This window comes from Chaetodon auriga, chromosome 13 (assembly GCF_051107435.1).
Source record: "Chaetodon auriga isolate fChaAug3 chromosome 13, fChaAug3.hap1, whole genome shotgun sequence".
Classification (NCBI taxonomy): Eukaryota; Metazoa; Chordata; class Actinopteri; order Chaetodontiformes; family Chaetodontidae; genus Chaetodon; species Chaetodon auriga.
In genome coordinates this window covers 20,974,453-21,001,580 of record NC_135086.1, presented here as the reverse complement: position 1 = coordinate 21,001,580, position 27,128 = coordinate 20,974,453, and the positions used below count along the sequence as shown (strand labels likewise).

At 43.0% G+C, this 27,128-nt stretch overlaps 1 protein-coding gene across 7 annotated transcripts in view; it reads right to left on the bottom strand.

Annotated features, from left to right (window-relative positions):
* LOC143330310 (mitogen-activated protein kinase kinase kinase kinase 4-like) overlaps nt 1-27,128 on the bottom strand; it is an 89,417-nt gene that overhangs the window by 12,790 nt on the left and 49,499 nt on the right. For 2 of the 7 annotated variants that reach the window (XM_076746781.1, XM_076746782.1), the window contains exons 4-22: nt 24,186-24,311; nt 22,546-22,656; nt 22,304-22,394; nt 20,266-20,396; nt 19,818-19,872; nt 19,513-19,591; nt 19,210-19,385; nt 18,973-19,045; nt 18,242-18,452; nt 14,327-14,488; nt 13,579-13,665; nt 11,535-11,873; nt 9,774-9,929; nt 5,055-5,345; nt 3,332-3,441; nt 1,908-2,068; nt 1,600-1,697; nt 628-806; nt 397-514 (exon numbers count right to left, since the gene is read on the bottom strand). In XM_076746781.1, coding sequence (XP_076602896.1) covers nt 397-514; nt 628-806; nt 1,600-1,697; nt 1,908-2,068; nt 3,332-3,441; nt 5,055-5,345; nt 9,774-9,929; nt 11,535-11,873; nt 13,579-13,665; nt 14,327-14,488; nt 18,242-18,452; nt 18,973-19,045; nt 19,210-19,385; nt 19,513-19,591; nt 19,818-19,872; nt 20,266-20,396; nt 22,304-22,394; nt 22,546-22,656; nt 24,186-24,311 — 2,754 coding nt within the window. The remainder of the gene's footprint in view (nt 1-396; nt 515-627; nt 807-1,599; nt 1,698-1,907; nt 2,069-3,331; nt 3,442-5,054; nt 5,346-9,773; nt 9,930-11,534; nt 11,874-13,578; nt 13,666-14,326; nt 14,489-18,241; nt 18,453-18,972; nt 19,046-19,209; nt 19,386-19,512; nt 19,592-19,817; nt 19,873-20,265; nt 20,397-22,303; nt 22,395-22,545; nt 22,657-24,185; nt 24,312-27,128) is intronic. The other 5 variants (XM_076746785.1, XM_076746787.1, XM_076746784.1 and 2 more) reach the window with 4 other exon arrangements.

The window sequence follows — 27,128 nt, the reverse complement described above, 5'->3', positions numbered from 1 at the left end:
ATTCTGAGGCACCAAACGCATGTGATAACAGCTAATCTATCAACTTGTGAAATAACCTTTCAAAATCTAAATGAAATGGATTGAAACTGTCACAAAACCTGAATAAATGTTTGATAATGTAATTCCCATTACTGAATTAGTTAGTGGTCTTTATGTATGCATGGTTCAAATCTACGTGGGTTCATACCCGACCTTCACTAAGTCTCTACACTCTGTAACACTGAGCTGCTCTCCACTGGCCACAAAGTATACAAGAACAGAACATGAGCAACACAACATACAAACAAAATGGAAAAACACTCAGGGTATGAATGAACAAAATACACAACAGACCAACTGAAAGTATGTGGTGAATGACTGGTTTGTGTTGGTTTCTCTTTTCTTTTCAGCCAGTACCTGTCTGACGATCAGCGTGCTGTCTTTGCAGGGCGTCGAGCCTGCGTCACTCTCGCCTTCATCGTGAACGATCATGGTCTTCACCGACTCCGTCTCTCCATTACTCAGCCTTGAGGAACTGCATGAGAGAAGAAGAGCTGTTTAGGATGAATCAACTGATGCGCTGTCTTGTTGCTGACTGGTCCATGTTACAGTGTCAACACGAGATCAGGGTTTAGGTTGTGTACATACACAGCTCTGGAGTCCTCCGGGCCAGAGGTTGACTCTTCACCTGCCTCCTGGTCCACCTCCTCATCATCGTCTTCATCAGTGGTGTCTGATTCTTCACTGGAAGATGAATAATCTGTCACCTTATTCGGGGGGCGAACGTCATCCACTGCACGCAGCTCCTTGGCAAGAGCTGTCAGGTCCTAAAGGTCAGGAGGTGAAAGGCAAAACCAGGGTCAAAGGTCATTTGATGTCATTGCTATTTTTCTCCCTCAGTTGGAATTTTGTCCATTCTTCATCTGAGTCATTAGCTAAGATGTCATGAAAGATTTGAAGTTGATCTTCCTTTGAAGAAAGTAAAGCAGGAAACAGAAAGCTGCTGGAGAGGAACAGAGGTTATAGCCAATGAGAAGCCAACCTGAGAGCCACAGAGCCAGAAGATGAAGCAAGGCAAGAGATGACTGTCGGAGAACGCAGAGCTGATGCTCTTCAAGCTACTGTGGGTAAGGTTAGTGGATTAATTCTAATAATGAGACAAGTAGAGAGCTGCAAAGATGAGAAAATCATAGTTCTATTATGTCAATTCTTTATTGAGGTTAGAGAAGGCAGGAGTTAAGATGGCCACCACCCAGGCAGAGAGACCAGTGGAGAGAAAGCAAGCGCGAAGTGCAGAAAACCTTCAGCCAGTGAGCTCAGTCCAAAGAGAAAACAAGCCCTTCAGAGTCTCATCACGTCGATATTTGATGGTGCACAGATTACAAGTCCCAAGGCCAGTTTATTATCATTCACACACACGCAGACAAAAACCCAACAAAAATCACCCATCAGGCCAAGTCATCACACACGCACGCACGCACGCACACACGCACGCACGCACGCACGCACGCACGCACGCACGCACGCACGCACGCACGCACGCACGCACAGGTCTAGATCTAAATCCATCCCAGCTAGAGAGCTACACTACTGGCTAGTCAGCTTTGAGTCAACTCTCACCGCTGGTCTGCTCGGCCTGACCAAGTCCCTCCTCTCCTCTGGTTTTTTCCCAGCATTCTCTGGCCGTTGGAGGGGCGAACCCTCTGATTTGGAAGAGGCTGAAGGAGGTGGAGGTGAAAAGGTCAGTTTGCTCTAAAAAGTTGATCTTGTGAAATCCAAATGTGAACATGTGTTTTTGAGTGTTTGTGTTGCTCCTTTACTAAAATGCTATTTACTTCAGCACAAGTATTTCAAGGTGGTGGTCACTTCTATTGTCCACCTCCTGTGTGTTTGTAAGTGCTGCTTTGCTAACATGTGTGTGAACTCACAGCGGGCCCTGAACCTTTCTCCAGAGCCGCAGTGAGAACCAGGCTGAGAGCTGGAGTTACTGGAGCTGCTGGAGGAGCTGGAGCCTCCGCTGCCACTGTTACTGGTTGGTCTGGGAACCAGTTTCTCCACTCGCTCCCACAGCAGCCGAGGCTCCGCCACACTGTAGAGCCAACAGACACCAGAGTCAAGAAAGTCAGAGATGGTAGGGCTGCAGAAGTGCTGTTACACCACCAGTGACTGCACTTTGTGCTTTGATGTGTTTTTTTTTATTCAGACAAGATGCTAATATTATCTAATATTATAATATCTAATATCTACAGTGGGAAAGAGACTATTGAAGTATTATCTGTCTATCTATTGACAGATAACAGACGAATAACAGAATATTCTTTTAACAAATGAGTCCACAATGAGGAGTGAAAACTGGTTAAATGAGTAACAATACAGTAAGAACAGCGTGTATGTTGTTCTGCAGATAAAAAATAAAATACAGCACTGCAGGGTTAGAGGAAGGCAAACAGACACAGAACCCCATGAGAGCGCCTGTGGTTTACAAATAGAAAAATGTGCATATGTGTGAGAACAGACACACATTCACACACAAGAAGTATCATAAGGTTAGACAGCTAGCACTGTTACATAAACCCTCCCACACAACACCACAGACAATAACTACAGCAGTACAGACACTGAGTGCACTGAATGTACAGAGACAATCTAGTGTGTGTGTCCTTGTGTGTGTGTTTGATCCATCTTGAAACAAGGAAAGTGTGTTTTTGCCAGTGTGGTTGAGAAAGTCATTGTTTTTCATGTCTTTTTAATGACAAAGTTGAAAACAGCAGCCTGGTTTCAAACAGCTTCACAGCACTGAGGCTTCTCTCCTGAAGGCTGCAAATGACTTTCTTTTACAAATTGACATTGTGAAGTTTTAGTTCCTTTAGTTCCTTCCATTCTCTGTAGACACACAGTAGCTGCACTAACATATTCTTCTCTAAAGGTACAGCCAGTGGAGTGCCACAGGGCACTATTCTGGGCCCATTTCTACTCCACTAAGTTTTTCTTCTCATCTGAAATTTGATGCTAATTTCATTTTATTCTTAATGCTGATGTATGTCTATTAATTACAACTCTTAATAAATCTACACACTTAATGAGCTATTCCAAGAATACAGATTTTCAGATCCCTTTGATTTGTATGTCCAACAGGTTTTATATTATAAAGACGAATGCAGATTTTTATCAAATAGTTGGTATGACTCTTCTTATTTAAACATTTTAGACTGAGAGCTATGCAGTCTCTGAATGATCCCACAGATATCCTTTATGTGTAAATACACATCAGGCATGTTACAACATCCAAACTCCATTCTAATCTCCAGAAGACAGAATCATAAAAATCAGAGGATTTATGTCAGTTTTTTACCTGGCAGGGTTGCGTTGCACAGCATGGCTGCTGTGTGAGGCGTTGCCATGGTGATGAGGCGAGTCTCGCCTTGACAACACCGGGGACCTTGATGTAGTCCTGACGGGAACCTTTTGTGATAAAGACAGTGACCAGCTCACACATACACACTCAGTGTGCATGAATGCGCTTGTCAGTGCAGCGAATGCATAAAATACACAAAACATACTGCAGCCCATCACACGACCGTCCGAACAGCCACTGCTGCTTATGAGCTGTGGATGTCTAACATGGCTTTCAACTGAGAGGACACGGTCTTATCAAAACTAGAACACCTGCTGCAGACAAAGGGAATGCAGTGCTTTTGGTAAATTCCACTCATGAAGCACAAAACACATGTTCTGGACACGTTCTCCTCAACCCACTAAACTCATCTCCCCACATCAATCCCCAGAGCACCACTGTAAAACAGAACCAGTCATGGGTCACACACGATCAAACCTCTGCCCCTTCACATGTAAATCCAAGAAAGCCAATGCAGAATATTTGGTAGCATCCAAAGCTCAAGAAAATAAAACGCAGCAGTACAGAACAGAACAGAACTCCCAGTCAGAGTAGCCAGTATAATTTAGCAGCAGGACTTAAACAGCCAGTGTTTAGCTTTGTTTAGACGTGGAAGTTAGGGGCAAAATGGAAAAAATATGAACTGATGTTAATGAAAGGTCAATCTTTCCTTAGTAACATGCTTCTCCTGTATTTCAAGACTCTTGTGATGTTTGCCACTGTTTACCTGACGCTTTGATGAGTTGTATTGAAACACTATGTACTATACAGTTTAGTCCTGACAGGGTTGCGGTTTGGCTTGCCAGCAGTTCTGTTTATACCACAGGGTTTCTTTTTCTGGTGGGCAACAGTCTATGGACTGAATTTAGATCTTTTTTTACTTATTTGGATTCTGACTACCCACAATTGTGGGTAGCAGCACATAGCTTTCCTGCCTTTCCTATACTTAGCCATAGTGTCCAACACGCTATACATTCAGGTGGGAAAACAGCTCTGTAAATGCAGAACTTTCTACTCTTTTGCTTATTTTTCTCTCTTCTGCAGTTATTTTTACAACCTTCTGTGGTTGTACAGTAAAAGGCTAAATTAGTTTGGCGAGGGAAGAAAAAGTGAGACTTCAACGTCCTAGTCCTAGTGTTCAATGTTATCACAGTATACATGGCTGGGTTATAAAGAGGTCACAGACTTAATGGTTTGCCAGATATTAACTATTAACTGTGCTACCTTTCTTTATGTCAACACTGATTCATATCACACAGAGTGACTTTAGCTGCCTCTTTCTCATGATATTTTGTGTATCCGAGGAATATATGATTTCCTCAGGAAACCTTAGGTAGACGCTAACCTTATTTTAGTGGAGAGAGGTAATTCAAGGCTGCCAACCAACCTGTTTATTTCAAAAACCTTTACGTTAATTTAATGTGGATTTCATTAAATAATCTACAATTCCCCTACAAGTTTTTTTTCTGCACCACAAGGAAAGCAAATCCAATAAAGAATGAATTATTGATCGCATAAAGAATCAGGCAGAGGGTGGGAAACTGTTAAAGCAATGAACTGAACAGTTCAGGGTAGTGACACTCCGATCTCTTGGGAATCAGGACAATAATCCTGTTTTGTCAGTTAACAGAAAAAAGACCTATTGCCACACTACACAGTGGGTCTTTGCTCCTGTCCTTACCCTGGGCGGGACCTCCTCTGAAGGGGCCAGTTCATTGGGTGAGGGCCTAAACTGGGGGTGGGGTTGTGGGTCAGTGCGTGCAGGCGTTGATGATAAGGAGGATGGTGATGAAGATGGAGGGTGATGGTGTTGGTGGGGTTCCTGGCTGTTGCGAAGGTGGAGATTTTCAAAGCTAGATGCAAGCGGCTCGCTGAAGGAGTGCGACCGCGACACTACAGACGGCGTGGTAGCGGTGGAGTTTGACGAGGCCACGCTGCCACTGCTCTTTAAAGCAGCCAGATGGGAACGGACCTTTCAAACAACAAAAACAGAACACATGGCAGGAGGACGGGTCAGTCTGCATGCAGTGCACTCTAGGACAGGGGCGTCAGGGTATCTTTAGGGGTTTGTCAGACTGGAGCCATACAGGAGCCTAAAACAGTTCCTTGAGGAACACCTCTGACATACATCTTTATGATATCTGCCAGCCGGTGCACAAAAAGGAGCGGCTCTAGCAGCGAGTTGGAAAGTAATGAATCAATGAAGACGAGTTTTCTGTCTTCTCACAGGCTGCATCAGTGACGGATTTTAAAACTTATTTTGATACTGACGCGTTAAGAACCACAGCCTGGCCCCGCTCCCCCTCGTGAGTCTACAAATGTTCTTCATTAGAGAGTGAATCATGTTGTTTTTTTAAAATCATCTAATTGTGCACAAACACAGACATTACGTTGCGCCTCTCATTTAAATTCCTATTTGCTGACATGCTGTATGTAAAGTGTTTTGCTGGATATTCATAAATATCAGCGCTGCATTTGACGTGGATGAAAATGTAGAGATTATAATTAAGAGAGATTTCTTCCAGAGCTCTGGAGACGGAACATGACGTGCATTTAATCTCTTTCGGTGTATTTAACCCTGCACTGCTGCAGCCTTTATGTTAATCTGACAGCGTTCCATTCTGACTTGTTTCATGTGGAAACCGATGGAGGGTGGAAATGTTGCAGGTCCGACAGAGTAAGGTTGCTGTTGTGATTTTTAAGTAAAAGTGAGAGGGCACTTCTTCAGATATAAACCATCCCAGTTAACGTGACATGGTGCATGTCTGTTGCTGGAAGGCTTCTACGTGGAAACTTCAAGTAACGGTAATGCAGTGATTTTCATTCTTGGTGCTCTGTGCACAGAGCTCTTCTGATTAATATTCTCTGTCAGATACCATTTAACTACCTGGTAGAATATAAATCCATCAGTGCTGAATACAAGAACCAAGAATAAGAACCACTGGCTTTTCACTGATGCATGATGGATCAGCTCCATACCACTGCAGCTTTAACTTATTAGTTTGACTCAAACCACAGAGCAAAGGCTCTTTGGTGAAATCAGCTGCTGTTGTGTTTGCTTGGAGGGAAAACTTAAAGACCGTTTGGCCTCAGTGGCACATAGCTGAAAAGTATGGCTCCAAATCGCAGCAGAGCCCCTAAAGAACCCGAGTTTTTAGAGTGCAACAGGAGGAGAGAAGGAACACTCAGAAAATAAAAGTACATACATGTTGTGCTTGTTGTCACTGAGGCTGCACCCTTTCAGTGAGCAGAAAGGAGGTCAGGAGGGACTATTAGTCCCATATTTTAGAGACTTATTTGGCAGGAAAAGGTGCAGCCTGAGCAACAAAAGGTATCATGTCATACTGTTGATTTCTGAGAGCGACACAGGGAGAAAAATAAATACATGAAAAAAGACAACAACACCAGAAAGCACAGGCAATGAATGGAGGTGAAGCCGAGAGCATCCTGAGACAAATATGGGTCAGACTCTTACTGTTGACTCAGTCATTCTAATCTAAATCTCCCATTTATGATCATCTTTAAATACCTTTGGGAAATTATCTGGTTCGGTTATTTTGTCATTGTATAACATATAGTTGTATGTCATTTTGACTTCAACTTGTTGGATGTTCACAATAATCAATTGCAATATGGCAGTGATAAGAATCTAGGCTCCATTAAAAACTAGTAGCATGGTAAATCATTAATGACAAGTGTCATCTTACATTTAAGATTTTAAGATCTCTTCATGGTCAATCAGAAAGGAGACATCTTTTAATCTGATCGAAAACATTACATGAAACACCAAATGTAACTTGAAGACAATTTAAGGCCCTCAATTCACCGATATAAGACATTTACCAGAAAATTTGTACCAATGTTTCATTTTTTCCACTCAGGCAGGTAAAATATTCATTTTGAATTAAAACTTTAAAGACTTCAGTTTATGTTCTGCTTTAAATTTACTCTCACGTCCAGTTTTATACACGTCAACACTACCTGAATCTCCCCAAATTTAGGTCTCAGGAGGATTCAGCCTCACCACCAGTACCAAGCATGAAGATGAACTGTATTAACAAGGTGTGAACATGGACTGCCATGCAAACATACATGTAGGCAGAAGGTCAAACAGGATGCACATATTCATGATTGGGGCAAGACAGCTTGTGACTTTGACACTGGGCACTGCGGTCCACATCCCGTCTCGGTTTGTTTCAGCTTCACCGCGACCATGACCTTCTAAGTAGTTTTAGTTGTTTTAACATAGCAAGACCCCAACAGTCGTGCATCATTTAGGAAGGACGAAAAACTATCATTTCAGTATGAAAACTTGCTTTTCAATGCCACTCAAGTGTCCTGCACAGCTTCATTGTGGACTTCAAAACTGGGTCCAGCACCGCGAGATCAGCTTTCACATCCAGTTATAATAGTAAATATGACTGACTGCAGCTTCTCACACCTTGGAAATTAAAGAAGTTCAGACTGCAGTTTGCATTTTTATTTCATTAGCTTGAATCAGAAGAGCTCCAAATGAGCCTCTCCAAGTCTGATTTAGCACACAGCGAAGTACGTGCGTGTGCTAAAACATGACGCCACAACTGAGCCTTGAAGCTAATGAGACAAAACTGATTAATCCACTTTTAACATTATGGCAAATGATTAATAACGGACCAGTGAATTACATCATCACCCCCATCCCCGTTTTGCCAAGTTACAGCATCGTTTTTGTATAATCTAATCTGTGTGACACACTCAAAACAGATTGACTTCAATGAACTGTGATTATTCATGCTTAGTGGGTTGAGTCCTTCGCGGGGAAGATGACTAATACTGTCTGAGTCACCCTGCTGCAAATCTGGGTGCCCATGAATTATGGATGTTTTTAATCACCAGCACACAATAAGGAGGTACAGTATGAGGAGAAGAGACACATCCCCAACAAACCACTAAACAATCACTCTCATGTTCACGCTAACACACACAGACGCACACTTCGGGGGAAAAGAAGTGACTCTGAAGTAATTACACATTTGAAAAAATACTTTTGTCTGCTGCAACGAGTGGGAGGACAACCTGTCAATCAAGGAGTTAATCATGGAGAGGAGCATATAATCAGGGTTGTGATCGTTTCATTTTCATTGCCACAAAAAGTTTACAAAAAAGGAGACTTCTTTTAGATGAAATAAAAAAAACTTTGACAAACAACCACTGGCTTTGAGTTGTCACAAACAGCTCTTCTGTCTGAAAATGAGCATTCTGTCATTAGCTTGGAGATTTAATGCCCTTTCGCAATTTGCACATTAGAGTGAGCGAACTGATGACAACCCCGAACCTGAAAGGAGTCAAGAGAAGTTCAACAACAGCAGAGCTGGATCCACGATTCAGATGAAACAACCTGAAAGAGCTGAGTGAAGGAGGGGGGAAATCACAGAAAAGAGTAACAGCCAGTGAAGAAAGAGCAAAGACTCAACTTGAAAAAAGAGCCTTAGTAAGAGATTATGACAAGAAAAAGGTGGAATACACAGGCAACATCTAGAGAGTGGAGGTGAAGCTACAAACAAGGCCTATTCTCTGGTTTCCCCATAAACTTTTTGGAGAAACATAGTTTTCAATACACCTGACAGCAGTAAATGCTGCAAAGTGGAGGACAGCACCATGAATCCAGTCACTGTTAGTAAGGTCAGTCCAGGCTGGCTGTGAGCCTCCACACTGTAGCAGTGTGAAGCTGCCAGCATCCTCTGAACAAAATCTCATTTGGCCCTTCCACACTGGAAAAATGGCAGGTTTACAAGCAAACGGAAAATATTTGTGGGTTGATTAAGTTGATTGCCACAGCGTGTGCAGCCTGGCCAGCTCGACTAGAGTTTCAACAGAGCTTTACTGTCACCGTGTCTGTCAAGAAAATTGTAGCTGCTCCTCCAATCAGATGCCAAGAGAGAAAAATAGCAATATTTAAATGCAAAATAAACCAAACATATTGATTTTTGTCATCTCCTGCAACACTATGAACTGGTCCTCTAACTAAAACACAAATCACAGACATTAGACCCGCTCTGAACAAGAAGCATCAGTCAGAATTTAAACTCATTACATCAGCTTTTCCTGTAGCTGCTTCACAATACAAGCTGCTGGCGGATATTACATTTTAACTTGAAGCCACAACAGGAAGTCTAAAGTTTGCATGCTAGTTTCTAAGCTGAGAATGTGATAAATCAGATTTCTTCTGCTGCCAGCCTTAGAGCCTCCATCTGCCCAGTAAGCTACAGCACAGCTAAACCCTGCAAGAGAAAGAGCACCAGCGGACTGCGGCTCGTGACGAACGACCCACTTCACACTACTCAAAATGCTGCCTGTGCGCAACAGCTGTGAAAGTAGAGAGGAACATAACGGGAGGCGGGATTGAAGACATCATGATTACCTGTGGTTCCACGGGCCGGTGCATGGCGGGCGCCTCAGATGCCGAGTTCCCATTGGGGTAGGAAGACTCAGAGCGTGGCGGCACCGGAGGCTGCTGTGATTTGGTCTGAGCTGACTGAGGAGAACCCTGGATGTTCTTCCGGTATCGCTCATCAGCCTGAGGAGGACACACGGACACGCACACACAGCAGCGTTAGCGGTGGTTGGAGAGTACAGATTCACGTGTGCGAGGACATAAAGAGGAGAGTAAGTGGACAGAAGCCATTACTGTAGGTGCTACGATTTGTTAGTTTCCCCCTGCAGAGCAGAGGCATTTTGTACTAGCGGTGGTAGAAGCATATCAGAAAGTCATCCGCTGATACAGGCACACCAGCAGGAACAACAAAGCACTTCCTCAAGGGCAGCAGTGTTATTGTTGCCACAATATTCCCACATCCCTGCTAGTAGGACAGCGACCACGACCAGCAAAGAGTGTCATGCATTTTTCATGTGGAGTGAAAAAAACAGAAAGGTTAGGACACACACTGAGATCCAGGACACTGATCCACAGTCCGAACAGAGCTAGTCTGTGAGTAAAAGAGTGCTTTTTACTCTGAAACGTCAAAGTTAATTGTAGACAAGACAGAATTTGTTTTGCAAAACAAGGTAATCACTATTTGAAAATGACTGCTTACAAACAGGACTTTCATTGAGCTACAATAAGAAATATCTCAGCATCTAGTTTGATTTAATTAAAAAAAAAAAGCCATCTGTCACCTGAGAATAAGTCATTCTTATTGGCCAGTGGGCGTGGATCAATATCAGAGCCCTGACGCCTTCATAATGCAAAGCTCCAGAATCTGACTGACAGGTGGTGAAAGTGACTTGGGTCATAAGAACACTGTAACCACCAAGCTCATCGCCGAGATCTGGAAACGCAGCAACACTGCTACAACAAATTCAGATGGAATGCTGGAATGATGGTCAGACTATGAAAATACAAACCACTGACTTCTGCTGTTCACAGTCACTGTTCATCCTCCAACACGGCTGCCAGAGTGTGTTTTAAATGACCTGAAAGAGCTCAACTTTTGCAAAAACTCTGCAAACATTCGAATTTTCTGGCAGTTCTCGCGTTGCCCTGCTGCAGGAGGACCCCACCCAGTCCTGCAGCAAAAACCAGCAAAAGCTACACGCAGACAGCATTCGGTCAGTCGGGTGCTTTTGGGTCTGGTTTGTGTCTCTCTGCTTTTCCTCCCCCACCAGGTGCTAAATGGCAACAGCAGGACGCCAAAAAGAGAGAGACAGGGAGTCACATTGAGGACTAACGAGGTGGCTCATTATTACAGTAACTTCATTAATATAGTGGTAAAGACAGCAGTGAGGTCAATTAGAGGAGCGGTGGTGCCCTCAGTGAGGAGGAGGAGCTGTTCAGGCGACCATTCAGGAGGAAAAAATGATGTCAGCTGGAGTTCTCTAACGGACTTTAATACTTTCTGTATAAGATAATGTCCACAGTTTATCTGTTCTGTGGGATCTGTGGGGTCTTCTGCTGTTGGTCCAGTATCACTGAAGTGTATTTGCATCATGGACCGGTTGAATTATTAGACTCACGAGTTTAGAAAGAGACATGAAGACATTCTAGTCATCTACAAAGCGTCTACACATCCCACACCAGCAGCTAGCCATCACCATGGACACACTGCACACCCAAAGCAGCGGGAGTGAGTACACACAAGCAAAAGGAAGCATTCTACAGTCAGTGCGACGGGGGAGGGGTCACCTCTCTGATTGGCTCAGAGTTAAGGGCGGGGCCTTGGAGGTCAGCGACAGGTAGCTTGGGCTCTGTGGTTTTCTCCAGGCTGTGATTTTGACTGGACCTTGTCTTTTCAAAGTCAGCGCTCTGTGGTTGTTTTGTTGGATCCGGTTCAGGGCTCAGCGGGGGCTTTATCCTGTCCTGTTCGAGGGTCTGTGGGGGTTTGGTGCTCTGTTGCTGGGCTGTTTTGCTACTATCCAGGTTCTGGTTTTGCTGGAGGGACAGCAGGTAGGCCTGCTCCTGCTGCAGCTGTCTCTGGAGCTTCTGGGCTTGGCGCTGCTCCTCAAGCTCCCGCCATTTATACTCCTGAGTGCAGGAAGGGTCAAGTTGAACCAAAACCTCTGACAGAAAGATGCTGGGCAAGTTGTACCGTACCCACAACACTGTTTCTTTCAACACTTTATTCTTCAGATAACAGCTCAGTAACTTTAAGTTCCTCTGGAAGCCCCAAACACTCCTACCTTCAGGCAGTTTAGAGTCCGAAGCCCACCTGATTTTCATGAGAGAAATGCATTAGGACAGCTTCACGGAAACATGATCCTCTTGCTGTAAAGTATCAGGAGTAACACTGTTCCACATTACAGCTCATTTTCCAAAGCTCTGATGTGGTCAGCACACAACTGTAAGCCCTATCGTGACATTTCACTGGTGAGGTGCCAGGTGTAAACTGCAGCTCAGAGAATGTATGAAAATTATCAGGGGCCTCAGAGAAGGGGAGGATTGTGGGGGTTTTTTTTCTTTATGCTGAAAGGATTTTTTTTTTTTTTCTTAAAAGATGAATAGTTACACCTAAACCGTCCAAACTGGCCTTTTGTGCTTGCTATAGATCATAAAGATGCATGCTGCTATGTGCAGAGGATAACATGTTGACATACCAGAGTTTTATTTGCTAGTAGCTAGTAGCATCAATACTTATTTAGAATTTTAGCAACTGCTAATTCCACTCACAATGTGTGATTCTGTAAAAATCACAACATGCGCAGTAAAAATGATTGTTTCATTAACATATCACAGTTCAGGGCTGGGTTGAGAAATTGGAAGGTCAAACTTTGGTCAATAGTAATTAAACCAATGAACTATTAAAACAGGAATGATTCTTATGAGTTTCAATACTTGTGCCCTTTGCCAGAAGCTGAATCTAAAACAGCAAGAGGTTGTTAAATGAGATGTAAACGATTCCTTCTCAGAAATCTGGCCAAAGCAACTGTTCGAGGACTTTAAATCCGCTCTAACTGCTTCCAAGTGTGAAAGCCAATCATGAAGCAAAGCCGACTTGTTTTTTCTTACTAGAATGTAGACATGGTGACTGTGTAGGAACCGTACAGTGATGATGGAGTGATGATGTGAAGACTGGAAGCGGGGATATGAGTGGTCATATCCCTTCATTATGTGAGTATCCTCTGGAACCCCCAGAGAACTTTAAGACTTTAAAACGAAAAACATCCAGTCCAATCCAAATAACCTAGCTCCTCTCCTGGATAACATCTGGAATAAAAACAGGGGAAATGTCTCTTCCTGGTGGATGACTAGTATCCTGGTGACATGATGACATCACCATCACTAAGGGCCCCGTAAACATCCCACTTCCCCAGCAAAAACCTGAGAATACTTATTACGTTTGGACCTCAACTGCTAACGGCTCCCCTCGGATCCACAAAAGTCACGAGTTAGTCCCAAAAACTTGATTCAGTTTAGATCGGAAGGAAAACTGCATCGGGAAAGTTTGTGTAACAGATGAATAATAAGTACCTACATTATGAAGTCTAATAACCTGGGAATTGCGGGAACGTTAAAAAGTAACCACTTAGGACACAGGAACTGATGTCGGAACATTCAGGAAATATTGTAGCTTTAAAGAGGCAACGGGGAAAGACAGAGAAGAAACTATTTCGAGAAAAACACAGAGGAACAAGGGCAGGAGGGAGAATAGGGGCCAAGACTCCGAGAGGATAAAACACTTCTATATTGCTGTAAGGAAAAAATGGTTGAGACGGGGCAGCCAAGCACTCACCAGCAGCATGGCCTGTTCATGGAGCAGCTGCTGCTGCAGGATCTCCAGGTGCCTCTGCTCCTCCTCCAACTGGCGACGGATGTACTCCTGTCAATCAAAGCCAGCCCACCCCGCCTGCATTAGTTCAGCGTCAGGAAACAACACTTATTTCATTCGCACGTACAGCATCTATCAGGAAGGCCTGGAAAGTGTGCAGGATTTCTTGTTCATGTGATTCTAAGAATGTAACTGTTTTCCATAATACATACTTTTAAATTTCGCCATTGTTTTGCAAAAAAAATGATCAAATGGAAAGAATGCTTGTTCGTTTAACCAATCACTCAGAGCCACCTCATGAGCCAAATACAGATCAAGCCTCAATCTCAATCCAGCGTCATTCTTCCTCATTCTTTTAAAGCTGAATTTCTAATATTGCCAGTTTAATTGCAACGTGACTCAAAAATGCTGCCAAACGTTTGCAGTTTTGGGAGAAAAAAGCCACATGAGAGTCATGAAACTAATAATACAAACAATAATAATAATAACTTTATGAGATCCTGGAGGGGCCAAATAAAAAAACACATGGAAACAGTTGTATGGTCTAAAGCAGATACGTTGGAGATGCTAACAGCTAAGGTATGTCGTCACACAAACATTTCAAATCCCACTAAAGACATTACTCACATTCATTAAGATGAGCATAAAGGACATAAACTTTGAATTCAGGCTTCCCCGCCGTGTCCTTCCCCCCCGTGATTCTGGCTCGTACCTGTTCTCGGTCGGCCCTCCTCTTCTCCTCCTCGGCCCTCCTGCGCTCTTCCTCCTCTTTGCGGCGTCGCTCCATCTCCTCGACGCGCCTCTTCTCCTCCTGCTCGCGTCGGCGCTGCTCGCGCTCCTGCTGCCTCCTCATCTCGCGCTCACGCCGTTGTTGCTGCAGGTGGACACGGGGGGCGAGTTAACAGAGAAACCTGTTCACGTCCCAGCTGACGGTGGCCTAGTTCAGACTTTTCTGTCGAGTCACAGAGCTCCTGTTGTCTCATCAGTGAAACCGGGAGCGCTTTCTCGTCTTATTATCACAGTAAGTGGTTCAGAATCAGGTCCTGAACCGTGTGACTGTGGTACATGCACCCTCTGCTAGAACACAACTGTGATCTGTTGTTGCTGTGAAGTAAATCTGACATCATTCACCTCTTATCTTTGGTGCCAGCACTGCTCAGCTGAGCAGCATTTAGTGAAAACAACGAGATGCAGCACTCCAAGAGAGTCACTCTGCGAAGTAGATGACCCATTTGTGTGTATGTGATACTGTCTCAGTGGAGGAACCCAAAACATTACTGGTTAAAGTTAATGTGTGCTGTAACTTTAACAGCACACATTGTTAGACAGTGAACAGACAGATAAAAGCTTCATACAGTAGAGGTCACAGACTAAATTACAGCGGTTTCTGGTGAGAGGTCACATGGTTCTCAGTAACACATCCCATTGGTTAAGTTAAAACAGTCATGCATTTGATTAAGCAATAATTCAGCAACTATTTTGAAAATTTTGATTGATTTTTCTTGCAAAAATGCCAAATATTTCTCTGATTCGAGCTCCTCAAATTCAAAAATATTCTGTTTTCTTTCTCATATACTCTAGCAAATGGGATACTTATTGATTGTGAGTAAATCAGACATTTTAAGATGAAAGATATTTTCTTACATGTTATACAAAAAAATGTCCTAACATGAATCAAGAGAATAATCAGCAGATTAACAGATAAGGTATGTACAGGTGCAGTCCTACACTGATTTGAAAACTGCTGCTAGGTTCAAAGCAGTGGGGCACGTGAACAGGAAAAAATGTCCTGTTTGATCAAGTTTTAACTTTAGTTTCCTGCACTGCTGCTTCTTTTTTACGGCCTTCAGTGTGTGTCCGTGTTCAACCAGGTGAAACATCACAGAGAGCACCATGTTTTTCATCACCGTCACTTATCTTTCTATCATGTTTCTCATTTTGGAATTAAACTCTTTGTATTTCCATCCTGACACCAGCTTGAGTCCTGATCTGACAGATGTGAACACGATGCAGGTTCACACTATTTTTAGTCTGCAGATTCTATCGTTGGATTTGATCTTTGGTTAAAATGAGGATCCATTTCTGTCCGATTGTTTGTGTGAAATTAACTGGTATAAAAATGATGAAATAAAATAGAGACAACAGCCTTCGGAGAATACTGTTTGGAGAAAACAGCGTTCAGAGAATACTGTTTGGAGAAAACAATTCAATCCAATTCTTGGATTAAAAAAACAAAAAGAACAAGAATTTGATTAAAAAAAATAAAAAGAACAAAAACCAGATTAAAAAAATAAAACGAACAAGAATTGGATTAAAAAAAAATAAAAAGAACAAAAATTGGATAAAAAAAATAAAAGAACAAAAATTAGATAAAAAAATAAAAAGAACAAAAATCAGATTAAAATAATAAAAAGAACAAAAATTGGATTTAAAAAATAAAAAGAACAAAAATTGGATTAAAAAATTAAAAAGAACAAAAATTGGATAAAAAAAATAAAAAGAACAAAAATTGGATTAAAAAATTAAAAAGAACAAAAATTGGATAAAAAAAATAAAAAGAACAAAAATCGGATTAAAAATAAAAGAACAAGAATTGGATTAAAAAAATAAAAAGAACAAAAATTGGATTAAAAAAATGCTGAATGCAGATGAATTTTGAGTGGCATATTCTGATTTTAACAAATGCAGTACGTTCAAGGCCATCAAATTCTATTTACATGTGATGCTTTTGGATGGCCAAAGGACACAAATACTGTACTCACCTGTGTGAGTGAAGATCTAAATAAATACACAGAGAGGATGAGCTGAAGTGACGGGACGGAGTGGAAATGTGCATTAGGACTTAATCACTTAATCTGAGGGATATCTTAAGTCTGACAGGCAGTTATCTGATACTTGGCTCTCTAAGCACACACATGAAGAAATTACTGTGATTCCTGTCTGTCAGTGTGTTATGAAAAGCTGCAGTGAAGGCTGCAGGTCACCGGTTTCAGTCGCAGTATCGTGACTCATCGTGTTTTTACACATCCAGTGCTCAGCATTCAGGATTCCACTGGAGGTAGTCGATCAAAACAGGAGCGCACATGCACGGCGGTATTTCTGTGACATGGCATGGGTTCAGCTGTGGCTTCCACTGCCTGATTCATCTACAAGCAGTGTCATGAATCATAAGCACCGCCTGCAGCTGTGACTGCTGTGGGAAAACGAGGACAAGTAAACGTTCTCCCTCTCCTGCCACAGAAGCCTTTCACCTCTGAGGTGCAGTGAAGCTGATTTCACGTGTTGGTCTCCTCTTCACTCCTTTGTTCGTCGGTCTCTCCCTCGCTTCCTTCCCTTCCAGAGAATATACTTTACTCCACTTCTGTCCAAATTTATAATCATCTCTCTGCAACTGCCCCCCAACTTCCCGCTCTCCTCTTTCACTCTGTATTTTTCTGTCTCCTTGCGGAGAAGTGAGGAGGGAAAGCAGTCGCGCTCGCAAAGACACTAATAGAAAAGAACTACAGCTCAAAGAGATAAAGGATAATTACAAAAATGGTTTTCAGACTCCTCCTCTGGGGACACCAATTAATTTTTTTTTTCACTGCAGCCTAAATCTGATTTTAGAGTCAGTTATATAAAATTATCCAGCAAAAATCTAACCGCTAACCTCCGAGTCAAAAGTCTCTAATCGTATTACACAGAGTTGGTGTACTGGCACCTGATAAACTGGTTCATTTCCCCTGACTTCTCACACTGCCAGCAGCTGCACAAACAGTCTGTCCAAGTTGAACGTGTGTGTGTTTGGGTGAGGGCTGATCCTGGTCCTGGCGTCTGATGATTCATCTGTCTTTTGCTTTGTTTTTTTGATCGATTAATAATTCGGTCTATAAAATGAATTTAGAAAGTACAATTTTACAATTTGTGTGTGTCCAACAGTACAAAATATGTCCAAAAACATGAATCTGTAAGTATTTTAAATCATTCAACTGAGAAAAACTTGGTGTTTTTGCTATTTACGAGCTCATGGTTGTCATGTTGAGACCTGATTTTTTTAAACTATATTACTGTTTTTAGGCAGTAATGCAGACAGATTTTGGATGTAGACTGATGCATATTTCACAAAAACACCAGAAGACGTCCTCCATCAGAATTTATCAGAGCTTCAGCACAGTAACTTGTGGTATATCACAAGCTATCTTCTCTCATTTCTTTCATGTTTCACACATCAAATTACCTATATCCACCTGTCAGGATTCAAAATGTGACAAATACACAAGGCAGCTACTGAGAAAACTACATTTCAAGTTCAAGTCCATTTTAAGCTTCTTGACGTTGTGAAGCTATGATGTCACTCACGCTCAAAGGAGAAGCTCTCCTGCTCGCTGAGGATGCGTGCAGGAAGCTTCATAAATAACACAAGTCCCTCACTGAAACAGGAGTATTTTTAGTCCTGTTCTACTGTCAGTGTAGCTCCTGGGAGCGATCCTGTGATGCTCGATGAATAAGAGATATACCTGAGATATGATTTCAATTAAACAAATGACTGTTCAAAGAAAGTTACAGGTTTGACTCAACCTATCTTCTCCTTTGTGTTGACGTTAACAAACACCTCATGTGGAGACAGTCAGGAGGCCCGCGCACTCACCTCCTCCAGCCGTCTCCTTTGCTCCTTCTGCTGCTCAATACGTTTCTGCCTCTCGGCCAGTAGTTGGCGCTTGTACTCCTCCTGCTCACGGAGCTGCTGCTCCTGGAGGAGCTGTTGGCGACGCAGCGCCTCCGAGCGCTCCTTGTTCTCCTGCTGCAGCCGGATGAAGTCGCGGCGCAAAGTCGACTCGCCCGGCACGTTGACTATGGAGCTATACAGAGGATGTAAGGAGAGGCTTTAGCTGGCGCGTTAGCTCATAGCAAGCTAATTAAATTGTTTAGAAAGAAGATGCAAATAAACCGAGTGTGACTTCCACACGTTAGGATTTGGTTTTAAAGGTGTGGTGTTAAAACAGAAGTGACAGTCACATATAACTGGAAAGCAGCTGTTGAGCTCCGTTTGCCAAAGCCACACATTTCTAATCACAATAAATGACAAGAGAGAAAAAAAAAAAAATGTTCATGTTGTAATTTTTCATTTGTGTGATCGTCTTGATTACAAACAGATCCCATGTGTTGCTTTTGCTCAGCTCTGGATCCCATGAGAAACTGACTCATGCCCTGTCATGCCCCTGTGGCTTTCAAAAACCTGGTATGTGTGTCACCCACATTGGAACATGGCAGTGGTTAGCTTCTGCGAGAGCTTATCATACTCCGCCCGTGTGGTGCTTGCAGCGCAGACTGAAAGCACCATCATGCTGTTCCATATGTGCTGTGGTAATATGTCGTTACCTTGGCTCTCCTTCTTGCTCAGACGCCTCTTCCTCCTCTTCTTCGCTGCCACTGTATTCATACTCTGTCTCATCTGAGGAGAGTAAGGAAAAATAGTACAGCAGCTCAGTAAAATGAAAATGCAATCCATTTTTGTCCTGTACTGACAAACTGTTAAGCAGCACTGTTGTTGTTTACAGGGAGAAACTGCCTATTGGTTTCAGTACCACGGCACACAGGCGTCTCTTGGGGACTCACCCTTCTCGCCCCTCTTCTTCTTGGTCCGGTCGATGTGGTCTTTGAGCTGGATGCGGACCTGCCTCTCGTTGGGCTGGTCCCTGATGAAGGGATGTTTCAGCAGCTGCTCCGTGGGAGGACGCTGAGTGTAATTCTTCACCAGGCAGCCCTCGATGAAGCTGAAGAACTTCTTTGACCTGTTTGGTTAAAGTCAAACGTGACGTGTGGAGTTGGGATGTGCGGTGTGTTACACATTCAGCCACAGGTCTATTTGTTAATATGGGAGACGCTCTTGACAGAGAGGGTAACGAAAGTTTTAATCACCATTTTTTGGACTTGAGTCGAGGAGGAGGGTTTCTGGGGATGAGGAAGAGGGCTCTCATTGGATGCATGTCACACAGAGCTGGAGGAAACAAAAAAGGAGAAGAGAGGTGAGAAACGGTGAGAGGCAAAAACACAAGTCCCACATTGAGCCTCTGTCTGACACCACATGTGTCCACTTGCTTCCAGCAGCAAAAACTCTACAACATTTAGCTTTATTTACAGAAGTCTTGTCCTGTTTTGTGGTGTAACAGTAATTATGCCAACTAGTCAACACCACTGTTTGAATGGATGTGATGTGTACTTACGGGGAGCTCCCTCAGCCATCTCTATGGCTGTGATTCCACAGGACCACAGATCACTCTGAGGGACAGAAGATCAGATCAAATGAGTCTGTGTGCACGTTTCTCTCATTCATACACGTCCTACCCAGACGTCTGTCATGTCTATGGCAGCGGGGGTTCTCCAACTTTTGTTATCTCCTCAGAAAGGAAGCAACTTCAGTTCTTGTAAGAACAGACTTGAAGAATATTGAACTCTGATAACAAACTGTCTGGAGATTTCAAAACCAGTGCAACAATGTGAAAAACTTCCCGGTGAGAAAATGTGTTTTTGTTATTTGGCTATTGCACTGATACCTAGAGAATATGCAAATATCCCAAAACTGAACAACTGGTTGGAAACTGCGGCTTCGATGGGGAGACTGGACAGCAGATCCAGTCTCTGTTCAGTTCAGATGCAGATCCAGTTCCTTACCCTGTAGTCGTAGGTAGCATCAGGGTTTTCATCACAAGCGATGACCTCAGGGGCCATCCAATATGGCGTCCCGATGAAGGTGTTCCTTCGACCTACAGTCCGGTCCAGCTGAGCACTCACACCAAAATCAACTGGGAAACAGGAAGTTAGCATCAGTTATTACTGGTTCAAACTGTTTTCATTAGCAGCCTCATTTCTGCATCTACAGACCAAACGAGTGATCTTGAAGGAGAGTCGCGCGCTGACATATTTGGATTGATGTCAGTAAATCGGTGCATTTGGGAACATTCTGACAGTGAGCAACTTGTGGATTGTAAGTTTTGCTCTGTGGGCGATCCAGTGTGAGAGCAGACTAACATCGTCAGAGGGGTGCTTTAAATTTCAGCCCTTAAACCAAATCAAAGATTCAGTCTCTTGCCCTGGGAGCCATGCTAATTAAAATTTTACTCGTTCTCGTCTCAGTGAAACCACCACACTCGAGTCCACAGTCCATGTCTGGTCCTGACCCACAGAGTGAAGCTCACAGAAACAAATGTTTCATTAACAATAAAAAGCCCTGTGAACGACAGCGACTGCACAGCGAAGCTCCCAGCCTGGAAAATCCTGATCTGCCTTGACTGGCACCAAAGTTTTTATCAATCACAAATGATCAGAGGAGGCCTGCTTTCACACCTCTAAATTATTGACCACGATTTTTTCAGAAATTCAAAGAGGTCTGATGTTTTGCTCATTGTCAGCCGAGCCAATAAGAGCTGTGCATGCAGAACGTTATCTTCCTATAACAGAGCCAGAAAAAACTGTAACAGAAAAACAGCAACAAAAACGTGTCTACATGCCACTAAATGCTACATACTGGACCTTTAACACCACTGAGAATGCAATTTTAAATACCTGTACCACAGCCATGCCGAGCCACAGCATAAAAGCATGATGGAAAAACCAGTAGGGACAATATGGCCTAGAATTACCTTTTATTATGCAACATTTTTCAGTGCTTTCCTGAAGTATATAACAATAATACCTGATGATATAGTCAAATGATGATATATACATATTTAATGATATAGTCATTAAAGCAACCTGGACCCAAATAAGCAGCAGGGCATGGATGGATGGATTAACCAATAAAAAATGATAAATTCACTTAAGTTTGTTTAAGTTCTTGCTAAAATCAGCACTTGGTCTTAATGAGAAAATAAGATTCTTTGTTACTCATTTATTTACAGATACAACAACTCTTAAATCCATAATTTTCCAGTTACATGCTCCTGGTAAAAGTCACCGCAGCTTCCATGACAAAGGAAAGTTATGTTTGCAGTCACTCATGACTTGGACAGTCGGGGAGAAGTAACAGCTTCTCAAAGGGAAATCAGATAACAGGAACATGGTGTAATTCTGCATTTGGAGGTGAAAGTGAAATCGCAATTCAGTCATATTATTACACCAGATTACAGCAGCCAGATTCTGAGAGTGAGAGCAATGGAAGACTGCAGCCATACGCCTTTACATCCTTTAGGAAAAGAACCAAAGCAAAGCAAAGGCGATCTGTGAAAGGTATTTAGCGGTGAGGTCAAAGGTTTTCAGTGTTGGGGCACCTGCCTCAAATCAGGTCGAAGTGTGTCGAATCACCGGCAGACACGCAGGAAGAGACACATGAGGACAGGAAAACTTTCTCCAGCTGTCTCATCAGGCCTGGTTTTTTATTTTATTTGAGTGATGTCACTTAATGGATCATAAAGCATTAATGGGCTCTGTTTAGTGTATCAATCAATGATTATACTGCACATAAACGTTTTCACAAGGTTTTGCATTACTGCCCAAGACTCTTCACACGCCTACGACTGTGCAATCAAGTGAAACATTACAGAACAACACGGCAATGACAAAGCTCGAGCTGGCACTGGCATGGTGCTGACTCAAATCTGGCGCTGCAGTATTTTGTCAGTGCAGTCGTCCAAAAGCCTCAGAGCAGGCTGTGTTCCCAGTCTGCAGGCCCAGTCTGGACCCACAGTTCAACCAAAGTAAAGTCGACACATACCCAGTTTGACTTCAGCATTTTCGGTCAGCAGCACGTTTTGTCCCTTGATGTCACGGTGGATGACGTGATGAGCGTGCAGGTGAGCTAAACCCTGTGCAGAGGAGAGAAAAACAGCATGTTAACATGCTCCACAGAGCAAGACACGACACTTTCAGCTTTTACGTTTTAGTTTCCTGTTGCAGTTTACTGTGTGTGACGGTGAACAGGAAGCTGCCGTGACGGTGCTGTGAAAGGGGACTGACCCTGAGGATCTCTCGGGAGATGTAGGCGATCCAGTCCTCCTTCAACGTGTTGCCTTTGGTGTTCTTCACCAGATCCGTGATGGAACCGGCGCCACAGAACTCCATCACCAGCTGGAGGAGAGAACAGGAGACGCTGAGAAGACTGTGGACAGACGCACGCACACACACACGGACACACACACACGCACGCACACATGCACACACACACTCCACCCTTCTCCCAGTCACAGAGACAACCTGCAAAAGCTGCTACATGTAGTTTTACCATCAATAAATCATTAATCACATGAGTTTATAGTATAACTACCCTCAGTGAACAAGACAATGCCAGAGAAAACTGTCAAGTCATCTTCAGCCTGTGAGGGGATTGGGATGTGACAGTGGAGGCAATGGGCTGATGGGAGATGTAGTCTTGATATGAGGATAAGACTCACATGCAGCACCTTTAACAGCTGGTTTCTATGGACTTTTGCTCAGTATGTCTCTTCTGCTGGATGTAACATCCTCATCACTGTTTTACATACTCGTGTACAACACTGATGACCAAAGGCTCCTCCTTTGCATAAATAAGAGTATTTTTATGATATCAACATAGTTTTTGTACATATATTACTAATGTGCTTTGAATAATAGTTTGAGTGTGATATGGTTCTCCCAGTGTTCCCCAATGACCTCGTTAAAAAGTCTTAAAAAGACATGTACTCATTACTCGTCTATGTAAAACTTTTTCCTTTAAAGTTGAACAATAAGCAAAGCAAGTTTTGGACTGGAGTGGGACTTTAAATCTAATAAACTGGGGTTCTCTGCTTTGCATTACATGAGACAAAACGCTTCAAACATGTGAAACTAACATATCAAAAGCTTCTTTCATAAGCTTTTAACTGCAAGTTGGCTTGATTCACTGACTTGGATAACAGCATTTTGTACTGATAACACAATATTATCAAATCACCATGACAATCAGCGCAACATCAATAAACAGTAACGCTGCTTTAGGCCTTTCCAGCATTGGACAGTAATGGTTATGGACAAAATGGTAATGGACAACACTGTGTTTCCATTTACAGGGAATACTAACATTCGACTGAATAATATTTAGGATGTGAAGGCTGGTGAGTGGTCTGTATACCATCAGCAGAACAATCTGCTGTGATCTGCTGAGTAATCACAAAGCTTGTCACGGATTTTCAAACACAATCTGGTCTCCTTCAGCGGACAGTCTTCAGCCACGCTCAGAGACACATGGAGACTCTCTAACACATCCAAACAGCAGACAGCGTGAAGCCACAGCGGCGGGGGCTGCGAGGGGTCGGGCAGGCAGCTGGAACAACAAATACAGGGCTGTGCTGCGGTGGGGAGAGTGAGGTCTCCCCTCTGTACCAACAGCAGAGCTGCAGGATCATAAAACAAGGTAATCCTGCCTGAGTCAAGCCGAGCAGCTCCAAATGCTTTTTCTCTGTTGGTTGCTGCCATTTTTCTGCAAATGCTCTTCTCTGCCTTTTTTTTGTGTTTTAGTTCTTTAGTTTCTTCGAGCTACGTTGGCAATCCAGAGGTTGTGATTGGCCAGGAACATTTAACTTGAGGTACTTTGCTGTAAACACATTCGGTCATTATAAGGCTGATTGAAGAAAGAAACTCACCCATAGCTGGTCGTCATGGCCTGGTGGACTCTTCTTGATGAAGGCTCCGTAGTAGGTGGCTATGTTTCTGTGGTGGGAGTACTTCTTCAGCATGTTGATTTCCAGCTTAATTTCCTCCTCTTCATCCTATACAAGACAGACAGACAGAGAGAGAGAGAGAGCCATCAGTGTGGAGTTAACTCATTCTTCAGGTGTGAGATGGACAGGAAGCAATTACATGAACTAATGGACTGGATCAAAATGTATATTATAGTCTGTTTACCTGTGGTCAGATAGTTAAAGCTGGATGGAACATTAGCTGACAGGCTGACAGGTAAACAACAGTTACTAATGAGCTTTGGTGATCAGATCACTTGGAAAGACGCTTTTCAAAATGTGTTTGGTGACTTCTTATTTTTCTGCTTCGAGGTTCGTTTGTCACATTCCTGGCAGTGAAAAGCGGCTCTCACCTCTCTACAGGTCTTTTAATAGCTTCATGCATTTTTCATCTTTATTGGTTTCACACACTTGGCTTACTCTGGTGAGCTTTAAATCAAAAGTCCCAACCTTCCTCCACACTGAGTTTCAGGTCCCTTTGGCCTGCAGGTGAAAATGGCTTTCCTGTGCTGCTTATAGACCAGAACAGTTTCCATTCAGACACTGGAGAACCACATGGACTTCACTTTGCTCCATCCTCTGAGCTTGAGTTTTAAAGCGTCTGTTTGTTCGAAGTTTAGGTTTGTTACAGGAAGTTTCCACATACAGTTGACACTGTGACATACTACAATACACAGAGGGATACACACAAACCAGCAAAACATTGATTTATCTAATCTGCATTTCATACAACACCTTTAAACATATGCATGAAAATTCATGTTCTTGCTACCTGTTCAACATTGTTTTCACTGTTGACCAACGTCAATATTTGAAAGACCTTTATAAACACACATGCTGTAATCTGAAGGTCTGCACCTTTATTAAAGTTGCAGAATGTACAATACCTCTCTGTATTTACAACTCCATGTCACTAAATATACAATTCAATCAAGCACCTACAGAATACACATTCAATTACACAGCAGTAAGCAGTTTTATTTAAGTATATAAGTTCTTCCGCACAATTTGAAGACATCTTTGGGCTCGAAAAAGAGGAATAGGCATTAATAGTCTTCTGACATAGATAGCAATGAATGTGTTGATGAATTCATTATGGTAAAGGACTCAACATTCACTGCAGCCACACAGTTTGGGCTTGTGTTTATCCTGAAGGTTGTACTGTACTGCAAAGTACCAGCGTTTTCACAGCCACAGGTTTACTGCTGGATGCCGAGCAGCTCTATACAAAGAGTGGAGGAGAGAGTGGAAGTTCCCCTGCTAGCATTTGAAATAGTAACCCTATCAGAAAACACATTTTTCCTAATATTTACATTTCTTCCACTGCGTTTTAGAGAACCAGCCAGTGATTTTCACCGTTCCTCAGTATCAGGTTTAAAGCTTTGGGCCTCCTCCCAGTGGAACATTTTCAGTCATAAAGACTGAAAAAAACTTTTCTCTCCTGCCGCTTTCAGTCGACCTATAACAGACACGCTGAGGAGCCGAGCAGGGAAACAAACAATGTCCGATAAACGGATATCACTCCAAACAAACATGCAGATACAGCCTGAACTCTGAATGATAACGGAGCCGAGCAAACCACCGCCTCTCCCTCTCACTCAGGATATTACAGCGCAGACGCAGGCGGGCATGCGGGCGTGTAACGAGATCAAGCGATTATTTCTCAATCATTGCAGCATCACTGAGGCCGTGTGACATTTATTTGCAAGCGCTTTGCATGAGCCGAGTGCCTGCGTCTGATCCTGCAGGCCGGCCGGGGCTGACATGACATGACATTTTCACCGTTATTACGGCCGGTCGATAAGCGGGAGCGTGACGGGCGGCTGCGGCCCGCACTCTTCTGCAAACCGAACAAGCAGCAGCAAGCTCGTATGTCCACAAAGGGAAAGCTCTGAGGAAACGAGAGGTAAACTGTTTGGCTTTTCCTTTGAATCTACACATATAGCAGCTGTACATTCACACTTGCTTCACTGCTGTTGCACTTTGGCTCAGTGGCGGACCAACAGACAGACAGACAGACAGACAGACAGACAGGCAGGCAGGCAGACAGACAGGCAGACAGACAGACATCTTTAGGTCCATGCAGCTAGCATGGCTTAAAAAATCTATTTAAAATCTATATCCAGCAATTTCATTAGACATTATCTCCTAAGTGCAGCAGGCTTTGGGGGTCTGACTGAAGGTAAAAGGGCGGTCAAGTAAAAGGCTAATTGATATCTCTAATTAAACCTTTATTTTTGTCTGAATTGAAGATCAAACGCTGGTTTGAAAAGAGAGCTGCTCTGTAACCTCCCGAGGTTAAGACAGAACTAACTTCTTTGTCGAGGTGTTAGACAAAAACAAGCACCATAACACTACACTGATGTGTGATGCATTCATTTACAAAGTGTCTTCACCCCTTTTCTTTAACCTTCGCTCTGTCATCTCCGCTATCGTCAAACAGCCTCAGCAGCAGAAACATGTACAGCAGAGGAAACAAAGCAGCTAAGAGTGCTGCAGTTTACGCGGTAAATCCTTCCTTCGGTCACAGGCTGAGCTTTGTGCTGAGGAAAATAACAGCCTGCTGTTTTAGCTTGTCCTGAGAAGAAAGTAGTGTATCACGCAATGGGACAAAAGCAGTTATATAAGACTGCAAACAACAGAATTCAAAGTGGAACAAAAATCACAAAAACTCACAAGTTTCATAAGAATAGTCTCTTCAAAGTAAGAGACACATTTACTCTCAGTGTTAATGCACCTGTATGAAATATTTCTTCATGCTGGTGAGGTAGTGCTGGTTGACGACAGCAAAGACATCGTCCATTTATCACCTCAGGTCGCTGCCTCAAATTCAGTTTGGCTGTCAAA